Source organism: Lipophrys pholis (assembly GCF_963383615.2).
Source record: "Lipophrys pholis genome assembly, contig: SCAFFOLD_51, whole genome shotgun sequence".
Classification (NCBI taxonomy): Eukaryota; Metazoa; Chordata; class Actinopteri; order Blenniiformes; family Blenniidae; genus Lipophrys; species Lipophrys pholis.
The window spans coordinates 155,001-168,818 of NW_028292157.1; the positions used below are offsets into that span (position 1 = coordinate 155,001).

At 47.7% G+C, this 13,818-nt stretch overlaps 1 protein-coding gene across 1 annotated transcript in view; it reads left to right on the forward strand.

Moving 5' to 3' along the window:
* Window positions 1-13,818, forward strand: part of pltp (phospholipid transfer protein) — a 35,186-nt gene that overhangs the window by 4,305 nt on the left and 17,063 nt on the right. Inside the window, exon 2 of the mRNA XM_080493764.1 lies at window positions 12,638-12,767. Within this exon, the coding sequence (XP_080349890.1) occupies window positions 12,644-12,767 (124 nt within the window). The 5' untranslated portion in view covers window positions 12,638-12,643. The remainder of the gene's footprint in view (window positions 1-12,637; window positions 12,768-13,818) is intronic.

Consider the following 13,818-nt stretch of genomic DNA (forward strand, 5'->3'; position numbering starts at 1 on the left):
TTCTGCTGGCATTGGTAGAAGTCCTGCTCCAGCGTCCTCCGGTGTCCCTTCATGGTTCAGAACATGTCCAACAAGTGTCCAACACATTCCTGGAGTCCAATCTGGTCCTGGTCTTCTTTGTTCAGGTTCTATCAACTCTTCAAGTCCTTCTTCTGCTCTTCCTCTCCCCTCTTCCTCTACCTAGACCTCTTCCTCTCCCTCCTTCTTCTCCTCTTCCTCTACCTAGACCTCTTCCTCTCCCCCCTTCTTCTCCTCTTCCTCTACCTAGACCTCTTCCTCTCCCCCCTTCTTCTCCTCTTCCTCTACCTAGACCTCTTCCTCTCCCTCCTTCTTCTCCTCTTCCTCTACCTAGACCTCTTCCTCTCCCTCCTTCTTCTCCTCTTCCTCTACCTAGGGCTCTCCCTCTCCCTCCTTCTTCTCCTCTTCCTCTACCTAGACCTCTTCCTCTCCCTCCTTTATCTCCTCTTCCTCTACCTAGGCCTCCTCCTCTCCCTCATTCTTCTCCTCTTCCTCTCCCTCCTTCCTCTCCTCTTCCTCTACCTAGGGCTCTTCCTCTCCCTCCTTCTTCTCCTTTTCCTCTCCCTAGGCCTCCTCCTCTCCCTCCTTCTTTTCCTCTTCCTCTTCCTCTCCCTCCTTCCTCTCCTCTTCCTCTACCTAGGGCTCTTCCTCTGCCTCCTTCTTCTCCTCTTCCTCTACCTAGACCTCTTCCTCTCCCTCCTTCTTCTCCTCTTCCTCTACCTAGGGCTCTTCCTCTCCCTCCTTCTTCTCCTGTTCCTCTACCTAGACCTCTTCCTCTGCCTCCTTCTTCTCCTCTTCCTCTCCCTTCTTCCTCTCCTCTTCCTCTACCTAGGCCTCTTCCTCTCCCTCCTTCCTCTCCTCTTCCTCTACCTAGACCTCTTCCTCTGCCTCCTTCTTCTCCTCTTCCTCTACCTAGACCTCCTCCTCTCCCTCCTTCTTTTCCTCTTCCTCTCCCTCCTTCTTCTCCTCTTCCTCTACCGAGGCCTCTTCCTCTCCCTCCTTCCTCTCTTTTTCTTCTACCTAGGCCTCCTCCTCTGCCTCCTTCTTCTCCTCTTCCTCTCCCTTCTTCCTCTCCTCTTCCTCTTCCTCTACCTAGGCCTCTTCCTCTCCCTCCTTCTTCTCCTCTTCCTCTACCTAGGCCTCCTCCTCTCCCTCCTTCTTCTCCTCTTCCTCTCCCTCCTTCCTCTCCTCTTCCTCTACCTAGGCCTCCTCCTCTCCCTCCTTCTTTTCCTCTTCTTCTACCTAGGCCTCTTCCTCTCCCTCCTTCCTCTCCTCTTCCTCTACCTAGGCCTCCTCCTTTCCCTCCTTCTTTTCCTCTTCCTCTACCTAGGCCTCCTCCTCTCCCTCCTTCTTTTCCTCTTCCTCTCCCTCCTTCCTCTCCTCTTCCTCTACCTAGGCCTCCTCCTCTCCTCTCCCTCCTTCTTCTCCTCTTCCTCTACCAAGACCTCTTCCTCTCCCTCCTTCCTCTCCTCTTCCTCTACCTGGACCTCTTCGTCTCCCTCCTTCTTCTCCTCTTCCTCTACCTAGACCTCTTCCTCTCCCTCCTTCCTCTCCTCTTCCTCTACCTAGGGCTCTTCCTCTCCCTCCTTCCTCTCCTCTTCCTCTACCTAGGGCTCTTCCTCTCCCTCCTTCTTCTCCTCTTCCTCTACCTAGACCCCTTCCTCTCCTCTTCCTCTACCTAGGCCTCCTCCTCTCCCTCCTTCTTTTCCTCTTCCTCTCCCTCCTTCTTCTCCTCTCCCTCTACCTAGGCCTCTTCCTCTCCCTCCTTCTTCTCTTCTTCCTCTCCTTCCTTCTACTCCGCATGCTCTTCCTCTGCCTCCTTCTTCTCCTCTTCCTCTTCCTCTACCTCATTCATCTCCTCTTTGAGCTCCACCTCTCATTCTCATTCTTCTTCTCGCTCCTTCCATTTTTGCTGAAGACAGGTAAACTCACCTGCTGCCTTTTATAGCACACCTGAGTTCTGCGTTTTCAAACGAGCACAATGTGTTCATTTGTGTGGTCATTGGTAATCTGGGGCTTTGCAATGACCAGGAAGTAAATCTCACAATCCTTTTCCGTGTCTAAGGTGTGACAATGTGCCAAGAGTTTTACAATTCACTGTGTATAATGTTTTGCTAAAAGGGTGAAGCAGTCATTGTGTGTAATGTTAAGGTTGTGGACATTAGGACCCTCATTAGCAGTCCTGCTTATGTCCCCTCTACCTCTGTCTCATGCTCTGCTGAGCTAGAGCAGTGTGAGCCGGTCATTGGCCATATGAAGCCTGCTGGATCCCCAATGATCCAGTTCCACCTGGTCTTTTTAAAGAGCATCTTCCCACCGTTTGTCCTCCACATGTTAAACAGCAGTTTGGTGAATGGGAGTGTACCTGTGAGTTTTAAACATGCAGTGGTGACACCTTAGATTAAAGAGCCTGGCTCAGACCCTCTGGGTTCACAGATTCCAGGACTATCTCCAGGCTTCCTTCCTCTCTAAGGTTCTGGAGAAAATAGTTTATCTTCAGCTAAAGTCCTCCTTGGATGAGCAGAACATTCCGGAGGTGTTTCAGTCTGGGTTTAGAACCTTCCCAGCACTGAGTCGCCACTGCTGAAGGTTCTTAATGATCTCTTCCTGGCCACAGACTCTGGTTGCTATGTTGCTCTGGTTCTGTTGGACCTCCCAGCTGCCTTGGACACAGTAGACCATCAGACCCTCCTGTCTCGTCTGGAGACCTTGGTGGACACAAGAGGCGGTGCTTTAAAGTGGTTCAGGTGGTATTTAGAGGAGAGAAGTTTCTGTGTCCGTGTTGGACCCGTAGAGTCCTCTGCAGTGCCTCCTACATGTGGAGTGCCTCAAGGCTCTATACTTGGCCCTCTTCTATTCTCCCTCTACCTCCTTCCTCTTGTATCGGTTCTCCAGAAACATGGCGTCATTTTTCATTCTTATGCTGACGACAGACACATTTACTTTCCTCTGAATCCAGGAAAGGCTTTTCCCATGAATCCGGTCCTTGACGGCATGTTGAAGTCAGGTCCTGGTCGTCACTCAACTTTTTACATTGAAACAATGAGAAGACGGAGGTCATGTTGTTTGGGCCCAGTGGTTCCACCAAGGTTCTTGTTGATCTGGGTCCTCTAAGGCAGACTGGACTTTCATCTTAAATTCCATCTACAAATTAAATAAGTGGTCAGTTGAGACAAGGAGCCAAAGTGAAACCTTTCCTGTCCTTGGATCATTTAGAGATTTTAATCCCTGCTTTTAGATTACTGCAATGTACTTTAGGTTGGGCTCAGCCAGTCTCACTCTCACGTCTTCAGCTGATCCAAAATGTCGCTGCTCGACTTCTAACAGGAGCCAGAACACTCCAGCACATCACTCCAGTTTTAGTATCGGTCCACTGCTCCCTGTTCCTCTTAGGATTGATTTTAAAATTCTTGATTTGTTTTTAAATGTCTCCATGGCCTCGCCCCACAGTATCTGTCCCACCTGCTCCGGCCGTCCACTAAAATCATGTTCCTCTTTTGTTGTTGCTTCTTTGTTAATTCATGTTCCTGCTTCATGTTCCTGTCTGGATAGAGCTGCTCAGGCTGGTTAATCTAAGAAATCATGTTACTGTCTAGATAGAGCTGCTCAGGCTGGTTAATCTAAGAAATCATGTTACTGTCTAGATAGAGCAGCTCAGGCTGGTTAATCTAGAACATCATGTTCCTGTCTAGATAGAGCTGCTCAGGCTGGTTAATCTAGAAAATCATCTTACTGTCTAGATAGAGCTGCTCAGGCTGGTTAATCTAGGAAATCATTTTACTGTCTAGATAGAGCTGCTCAGGCTGGTTAATCTAGGAAATCATCTTACTGTCTAGATAGAGCTGCTCAGGCTGGTTAATCTAGGAAATCATCTTACTGTCTAGATAGAGCTGCTCAGGCTGCTTAATCTAAGAAATCATCTTACTGTCTAGATAGAGCTGCTCAGGCTGCTTAATCTAGAAAATAATCTTACTGTTCTCTAAATAATTAATCTAAATAACAGTTGTAAAATATTTGGATCAATGTGATAAACTGTAAATAATAATAAAACTTCTCTTCTCGTCTCTCTCTCTTTGAGCGTCCCCCCTCCCTCTCTTCTCGTCTCTCTCTTTGAGCGTCCCCCTCCCTCTCTTCTCTTCTCTCTCTCTTTGAGCGTCCCCCCTCCCTCTCTTCTCTTCTCTCTCTCTTTGAGCGTCCCCCCTCCCTCTTCTCTTCTCTCTCTCTTTGAGCGTCCCCCTCCCTCTCTTCTCTTCTCTCTCTCTTTGAGCGTCCCCCCTCCCTCTCTTCTCTTCTCTCTCTCTTTGAGCGTCCCCCTCCCTCTCTTCTCTTCTCTCTCTCTTTGAGCGTCCCCCCTCCCTCTCTTCTCTTCTCTCTCTCTTTGAGCGTCCCCCCCTCTTCTCTTCTCTTCTCTCTCTTTTTGAGCGTCCCCCCTCCCTCTCTTCTCTTCTCTCTCTCTTTGAGCATCCCCCTCCCTCTCTTCTCTTCTCTCTCTCTTTGAGCGTCCCCCCCTCCATCTCTTCTCTTCTCTCTCTCTTCGAGCGTCCCCCTCCCTCTCTTCTCTTCTCTTCTCTTCTCTCTCTCTTTGAGCATCCCCCCTCCCTCTCTTCTCTTCTCTCTCTCTTTGAGCGTCCCCCCCCCTCCATCTCTTCTCTTCTCTCTCTCTTTGAGCGTCCCCCCTCCCTCTTCTCTTCTCTCTCTCTTTGAGCGTCCCCCTCCCTCTCTTCTCTTCTCTCTCTCTTTGAGCATCCCCCCTCCCTCTCTTCTCTTCTCTCTCTCTTTGAGCGTCCCCCCCTCTTCTCTTCTCTTCTCTCTCTCTTTGAGCATCCCCCCTCCCTCTCTTCTCTTCTCTCTCTCTTTGAGCGTCCCCCCTCCATCTCTTCTCTTCTCTCTCTCTTTGAGCGTCCCCCCTCCCTCTCTTATCTTCTCTCTCTCTTTGAGCATCCCCCCCTCCCTCTCTTCTCTTCTCTCTCTCTTTGAGCGTACCCCCTCCCTCTTCTCTTCTCTCTCTCTCTTTGAGTGTCCCCCTCCCTCTCTTCTCTTCTCTCTCTCTTTGAGCGTCCCCCTCCCTCTCTTCTCTTCTCTCTCTCTTTGAGCATCCCCCCTCCCTCTCTTCTCTTCTCTCTCTCTTTGAGCGTCCCCCCTCCGTCTCTTATCTTCTCTCTCTCTTTGAGCATCCCCCCCTCCCTCTCTTCTCTTCTCTCTCTCTTTGAGCGTCCCCCCTCCCTCTTCTCTTCTCTCTCTCTTTGAGTGTCCCCCTCCCTCTCTTCTCTTCTCTCTCTTTGAGCGTCCCCCCCTCTTCTCTTCTCTTCTCTCTCTCTTTGAGCGTCCCCCCCTCCGTCTCTTATCTTCTCTCTCTCTTTGAGCATCCCCCCCCTCCCTCTCTTCTCTTCTCTCTCTCTTTGAGCGTCCCCCCTCCCTCTTCTCTTCTCTCTCTCTTTGAGTGTCCCCCTCCCTCTCTTCTCTTCTCTCTCTTTGAGCGTCCCCCCCTCATCTCTTCTCTTCTCTCTCTCTTTGAGCGTCCCCCCCTCCCTCTCTTATCTTCTCTCTCTCTTTGAGTGTCCCCCTCCCTCTCTTCTCTTCTCTCTCTTTGAGCGTCCCCCCCTCATCTCTTCTCTTCTCTCTCTCTTTGAGCGTCCCCCCCTCCCTCTCTTATCTTCTCTCTCTCTTTGAGCGTCCCCCCTCCCTCTCTGCTCTTCTCTCTCTCTCTGTGAGTGCCCCCCCCCCCCCCCCGTACATCAGCCTTACCAACTCCTAATAAAGCAGCAGCAGGAGGAGACTCCAGGTCTCTTCCTGTTCAAGAGTAAAAACTGTTCTGACTCCAGAAGGTTCTAGATCACATCATATTGTTTGTTCAAGCTGCCGAACAGGACAAGGGGGAAAGAAAAATTAAAATAAAAAATAAAATAAAATAAAATAAAAGCTCTCTGAAAACACACTTCTTCTCTTTGGCTTTTAACTCAGTCTGAGAGGTTGACTGGTATTGTTTTTAACATTTTTACTGATTTTTATTGTTTTTTTTATTGTTTTATTTTGTTTTTATTGTTCTTGTATTGAATATATACTCAATAGTGTATTTGTGGAGCGACTAAGATGTCTGAAGCTAAAAGTACTATTGGCAGAAGCTTTGTTTACCTAGAACTTATTGTAAAACTCACTTATTGAATCAGAATACTTCTCAGAATGACTTAAGAACTTATTTAAACTTTATTCAGTCAGAACAACAAAACCCAGGTACACTCTGCAGTCTTGTTTCTATTATTTATCTTAACTTAAACTACTTCAGCCTTTTAAGTCCTAAAAAGTACAAATACAATAATAAAAGTAAATCAATAAATCTTAAACATAAATACTCTCAGGCTCCAATGTAACTTCTTTGTGTTTACCTTAAAGCAGTATGAGAGGTTTGACCTGAATGTCACTAAACATTTACATTTCAATGTGAAGTATAAATACTTCATTCCAGTAGTATTCTGAACATAGTACTCTCAAAAACGTATTCAGAATATCCCCGTCTCCCTTCAGACTAGAGGAACCTTCTGGGTTCTTGTTCCACCATATGGCCCCCCTGTGGGGACTGAGCCTTTATTTTAAAGTGGACAGTTTGTTGTTGTAAACTGAGGGGACGTCCACACAAGGATAAAACCATCTTTGTCCTCCCTGTCCTCACCGTCCTCACCTCACTATGAACACGGCTCAACACCAGGCTTCAGGGCATGTAGTACACATGCCAGGCCTTTAGGGGCGCTGTGACTCACCAAACACAACAAGAACACAGAAGAAGACAGACCACATAGAAATATAGAAGTAGACTCCTGCACATAAACACATAACCACTATATAATCTAGTTTTATAGGTCTATGGCCCCGCTCCGCCTGCTTCTAGCTTCTGCAGCTCCACCCGAGCTTCTAGTCCCTGATTGTTGTGGTTATTAGGTGACGTAGTGGTTATTAGGTGACGTAGGGACCGCGGTGGGGGGGGGGCATTACGTCATCTATTGTCCACGGATGATGGTGTTTGCTGAGCGTACTCCACCGCATGTTTACTTTAGATGTCTTATCAGATTAGTTGTGTTGAACGAAGCTCTGGTGCTCCACCTCTCGGGACTGTGGTGAAGCTCTGGTGCTCCACCTCTCAGGACTGTGGTGAAGCTCTGGTGCTCCACCTCTCGGGACTGTGGTGAAGCTCTGGTGCTCCACCTCTCAGGACTGGTTTGGTTATCAACCTTAAAACCCCTCCAGGCTGCTCACCTCGCTTTACGGCAGGTGGCACACGAGGCTCGCTTTACGGCAGGTGGCACACGGGGCTCGCTTTACGGCAGGTGGCACACGGGTCTCGCTTTATGGCAGGTGGCACACGGGGCTCGCTTTACGGCAGGTGGCACATGGGGCTCGCTTTACGGCAGGTGGCACACGGGGCTCGCTTTACGGCAGGTGGCACATGGGGCTCGCTTTACGGCAGGTGGCACACGGGGCTCGCTTTACGGCAGGTGGCACATGGGGCTCGCTTTACGGCAGGTGGCACACGGGGCTCGCTTTACGGCAGGTGGCACATGGGGCTCGCTTTACGGCAGGTGGCACATGGGGCTCGCTTTACGGCAGGTGGCACACGAGGCTCGCTTTACGGCAGCTGACGGGAAAAAGTCTTGTTTGTTTGTTTTTTATCGGCGGGCTGATCGGCTGGATTTGCCGATGACCGATCAGTCACAAATCAGCAGTATCGGCCCCGATCCGATATCTACCGATCGGATCGGGACATCACTGTTACATATATATTAGTGATGTCAATCGATTAAAAAAATGTACTAATTAATTGCACAATTTTCTGTAATTAATTGTGATTAATCACATTGTTTTTCTACTAAAAGCTGAAACTTGTAATGGATATTTATTGAGGGAAAACCTCGGTATTAATGTCGACTCAACACACATAGAGACTATATTTAAATTGAAAGACTATCTTTATAACGTCCTTTTAGCTTTGGGTGAAACTGTTTCTCTCTAAAATCAGCAAAATAATAAAAACATAAATGAATTAATATACATCTAACATCAGTCTGGGGTTTGTTAGAGTGCAGCTCCACCACTTTGAGGATTGTATAGAGGAGATCCAGGGAAAGACAGAAAGAGGAGAAGTTAATATTCTAGCAGTATTTCCTCCAGCTGTATCAGTTTGGTGGCTCCTGGTCAGCCAACATGGCAACCTGCTGTTCTGTTGATGCCAAACATGCCATCATTATGTGTGAACGCTCCTTTAACAGCTCCTCTACCGGTTCCTCTACCTCTCAGCTTTCATCAAGAGAGCAGCGATGCTGCTGCTGCTCTCTTGTACCAATGCTGACAGAGCGTAGACCCAGAGGGTGGACCCAGAGTGTAGACCCAGAGTGTAGACCCAGAGTGTAGACCCAGAGTGTAGACCCAGAGCGTAGACCCAGAGCGTAGACCCAGAGCGTAGACCCAGAGCGTAGACCCACAGTGTAGACCCAGAGCGTAGACACAGAGGGTAGACCCAGAGTGTAGACCCAGAGTGTAGACCCAGAGTGTAGACCCAGAGCGTAGATCCAGAGCGTAGACCCAGAGGGTAGACCCAGAGCGTAGACCCAGAGCGTAGACCCAGAGCGTAGACCCAGAGCGTAGACCCAGAGGGTAGAGACAGAGCGTAGACCCACAGTGTAGACCCAGAGCGTAGACACAGAGGGTAGACACAGAAGGTAGACCCAGAGCGTAGACCCAGAGCGTAGACCCAGAGGGTAGACCCAGAGGGTAGACCCAGAGGGTAGACCCAGAGGGTAGACCCAGAGCGTAGACACAGAGGGTAGACCCAGAGCGTAGACCCAGAGCGTAGACCCAGAGGGTAGACCCAGAGCGTAGACCCAGAGGGCTTGTATCACCTCATGTTCTCTGTTTTGTGACTTTGGGCCTTTGGAGGCTCGTTGGTATTAAAGCTGCTGCATGCAGAGAGTTGAAGTACTGATCCACTCTGCTGACCGCTCTGGTCTGCTGCAGATCAAGTATGGGTCGGTTCTATAAACGAACCGGTTCAGTCCAGTCAGAGTTCAGCTGAAGCTAGTATGGGTCGGTTCTATAAACTAACCCGTTCAGTCCAGTCAGAGTTCAGCTGAAGCTAGTATGGGTCGGTTCTATAAACTAACCGGTTCAGTCCAGTCAGAGTTCAGCTGAAGCTAGTCTGGGTCGGTTCTATAAACTAACCGGTTCAGTCCAGTTGAAGCTCTTCCTGCTGCAGCTCAGCTTGGTTCTTAGTTTAATGCTGACTCACTGCTGGGTGACGGAGGTTTGGAGGGTGGGGGAACTGAAATCCGAGCGGAGCAGCATTGATGTGATGACGTCAGATGCAATCAGACTCCGGCTCTGACTACGGTGTGGGATGAAGATTAAAAAGGTAGAGCAGCACATCTTTTAACCCCCACAAATCCCATTTGATTTACCATTGATGTACGGCCAGCGGGTCGGCGCCGGCCAGACCGCTGGCTGCCGTGGGCCACCGCCGCCTATTGATGACCCCTGGTCTACGTGTTATGGAGCCTGATTGGTTCAGATTGACTAGCAGAGGGAGTTTCTAGTCTCTTGGAGATCTTTTTAGTCTTTTTCCACAGACAGGAAAATATTGTAGATAATCTTAAGGAATTAAGAACACACTTTGCACGCAGTCCTTTCTAATGACACCAGGTGGCGCTCAGCCCCCTGCCCCTAATGACCAGTCGCCCCTGACCGTCATTGCTAACAGTGTCACAACATATAGCTCAGGGTGTCTGATAGTTCCACATCAACCAGCCTCACTCCAAATGAAGCAGGGCTTGGATCAGGCCGGGGGGGGGGGGGGGGGTATTCCAAAACCAATCCAAGGACAGTTCCAAAGCATGTGTGCTGGTCAATCCGGTTACTGTAACAGCTTTCACAGGAAGGATTCACAGAGGAAAACACGCTCGAGTCTCACCTTTGACTAATGCAGCTTATAGAAGTGTAGAAGTATAGAAGTGTAGAGTATAGAAGTGTAGAGTATAGAAGTGTAGAGTATAGAAGTGTAGAATTATAGAAGTGTAGAATTATAGAAGTGTAGAAGTATAGAAGTGTAGAGTATAGAAGTGTAGAATTATAGAAGTGTAGAATTATAGAAGTGTAGAATTATAGAAGTGTAGAAGTGTAGAATTGTAGAAGTGTAGAAGCGTAGAAGCGTAGAAGTATAGAAGTGTAGAAGTATAGAAGTGTAGAATTATAGAAGTGTAGAAGTGTAGAAGTGTAGAATTATAGAAGTGTAGAAGCGTAGAATTATAGAAGTGTAGAAGTGTAGAAGTGTAGAAGTGTAGAAGTGTAGAAGCGTAGAAGTATAGAAGTGTAGAAGTGTAGAAGTGTAGAAGCGTAGAAGTATAGAAGCGTAGAAGTATAGAAGTGTAGAAGTGTAGAAGTATAGAAGTATAGAAGTGTAGAAGTGTAGAAGTGTAGAAGTATAGAAGTGTAGAAGTGTAGAAGTATAGAAGTGTAGAAGTGTAGAAGTGTAGAAGTGTAGAAGTGTAGAAGTGTAGAAGTGTAGAAGTGTAGAAGTGTAGAAGCGTAGAAGCGTAGAAGTATATAAGTATATAAGTATATAAGTATATAAGTGTAGAAGTATAGAAGTCCAGGTCGGATGCACAAGAAGAAGGAACATTTACCATTATCTGTCATTCTCACACTCAAATCCTCGTGCCAGGCACATTTCAATTGTTGGCGGCTGGTGATACATTTCTTAGTTGGGGCTCTCCACCTACCTGTGGGCTCTCCACCTTCCTGTTGGCTCTCCACCTTCCTGTGGGCTCTCCACCTTCCTGTGGGCTCTCCACCTTCCTGTGGGCTCTCCACCTACCTGTGGGCTCTCCACCTTCCTGTGGGCTCTCTACCTTCCTGTGGGCTCTCCACCTTCCTGTGGGCTCTCTACCTTCCTGTGGGCTCTCTACCTTCCTGTGGGCTCTCTACCTTCCTGTGGGCTCTCCACCTTCCTGTGGGCTCTCCACCTTCCTGTTGGCTCTCCACCTTCCTGTGGGCTCTCCACCTTCCTGTTGGCTCTCCACCTTCCTGTGGGCTCTCCACCTTCCTGTGGGCTCTCCACCTTCCTGTTGGCTCTCCACCTTACTGTGGGCTCTCCACCTGCAGGAAGGTTCTTAATGGTGCAATGTGATCTGGGTGACGGTGCTCAGACTGACACCACCACCACCTGGAAACAGAGAAGAGGGAGGAGATGGATGGATGGATGGATGGATGATGGATAGATGGAGGGATGGAGGGATGGAGGGATGGAGGGATGATGGATGATGGATGATGGATGGATGGATGATGGATGATGGAGGGATGGAGGGATGATGGATGATGGATGATGGATGGATGGATGATGGATGATGGAGGGATGGAGGGATGATGGATGATGGATGATGGATGATGGATGATGGAGGCATGGAGGGATGGAGGGATGATGGAGGGATGATGGAGGGATGGAGGGATGATGGAGGGATGATGGAGGGATGGAGGGATGGAGGATGATGGAGGGATGGAGGGATGATGGATGATGGATGATGGAGGGATTGAGGGATGGAGGGATGGAGGGATGGCTCTTCATTATTATGGTGCTGATTAGTCACTCTGGTGTTAATCAGTCATTGGTGAGATCGATACTAAGCCCCGCCTCCTCAGGGTGGCTTTCCTCTTTGCCCCTGGCTGCTCACACACACACACACACACACGCACACACACACACACACACACACACACACACACACACACACACACACACACACACACACACACACACACACACACACACACACACACACACACACACACACACACACACACACACACACACACACACACACCACTGAAGATTATCTGTAGAAAATGAAGCGAATCCAGTTCAGGGCTCGTTGTCACTTTGTTGTCATCAACACATTTCGACAGTATTACAGTTTATTCACATATTTTATATTTAAAAAAACAAACCTTCCTCTTGTTTCCACCAGGGGGCGGCGCCCCGGCTCCCTCTATTGACCAGCCGCCACTGATTTCAAATGATCTAAAGTCATGACTTAGTCGAGTTTTGACAGCAAATTGTGATTCTGGGCTTTTATTCCTTCTTTGAACGGATCCGACAGGAAGAGATTTTTCAAGGCAGAATTGGGGGGCTGGGTAGGAAAAGATGGGAACATGCTCTTTACAAAACTCCTGACCTGTAAGTATTTGAAGAAGTCTTTGCTCTGTAAGTAACATTTTTCTTGTAACTGTTAAAATATAAAGAAAATATTATTCAGAAGATCAATCTTATTTTTAAGAAAGTCATTGTCCCTCTGCCGGCTGAGCAGCAGTGGTCCTCATGGTGTCTCTGGGACGTCTGCAGGGAGGCCAGAATCAAAGCTTTTTGCATGTCTTTCCTGGACGTTGCATCGAGGTCCAGTCTGGACGTCATATGATGGTTCAAACAAGTCCTCTGGATGATGTGACACAATAGAAGAATGACTAGGGAGTCCCATTAACTCTTCTACATGGGGGGGGACTTGTGATTAGGACCCGTCTGAACCACAACTAAAAACCAACTTGTGAACAGAACCAAACCTGTATCTTCACTTCCTCTTTGTTTCAGGTTGCTATGTTCAGCTTTGGAATGACGCCCTGCTTCTCAGCCCTCTTATTGTCTTTGGCGTTTTCACTCCAAACCACTGCTGAACCTGCAGGCTGCAAAATCCGAATCACCGACAAGGGACTGGAGATGTGTGAGTAATGACATGAGTGATGACATGGGTAATGACATGGGTAATGACATGAGTAATGACATGAGTAATGACATGGGTAATGACATGAGTAATGACATGAGTAATGACATGGGTAATGACATGAGTGATGACATGGGTAATGACATGGGTAATGACATGAGTGATGACATGGGTAATGACATGGGTAATGACATGGGTAATGACATGAGTAATGACATGAGTAATGACATGGGTAATGACATGAGTGATGACATGGGTAATGACATGGGTAATGACATGGGTAATGACATGAGTAATGACATGGGTAATGACATGAGTAATGACATGAGTAATGACATGGGTAATGACATGAGTGATGACATGGGTAATGACATGGGTAATGACATGGGTAATGACATGAGTGATGACATGGGTAATGACATGGGTAATGACATGGGTAATGACATGAGTAATGACATGAGTAATGACATGGGTAATGACATGAGTGATGACATGGGTAATGACATGGGTAATGACATGAGTAATGACATGAGTAATGACATGAGTAATGACATGAGTAATGACATGGGTAATGACATGAGTAATGACATGAGTAATGACATGAGTAATGACATGGGTAATGACATGAGTAATGACATGGGTAATGACATGAGTAATGACATGAGTAATGACATGGGTAATGACATGAGTGATGACATGGGTAATGACATGGGTAATGACATGAGTAATGACATGAGTAATGACATGAGTAATGACATGGGTAATGACATGAGTAATGACATGAGTAATGACATGAGTAATGACATGGGTAATGACATGAGTAATGACATGGGTAATGACATGGGTAATGACATGGGTAATGACGTGAGTAATGACATGAGTAATGACATGGGTAATGACATGAGTAATGACATGAGTAATGACATGGGTAATGACATGAGTGATGACATGGGTAATGACATGAGTAATGACATGAGTAATGACATGAGTAATGACATGAGTAATGACATGGGTAATGACATGAGTAATGACATGAGTAATGACATGAGTA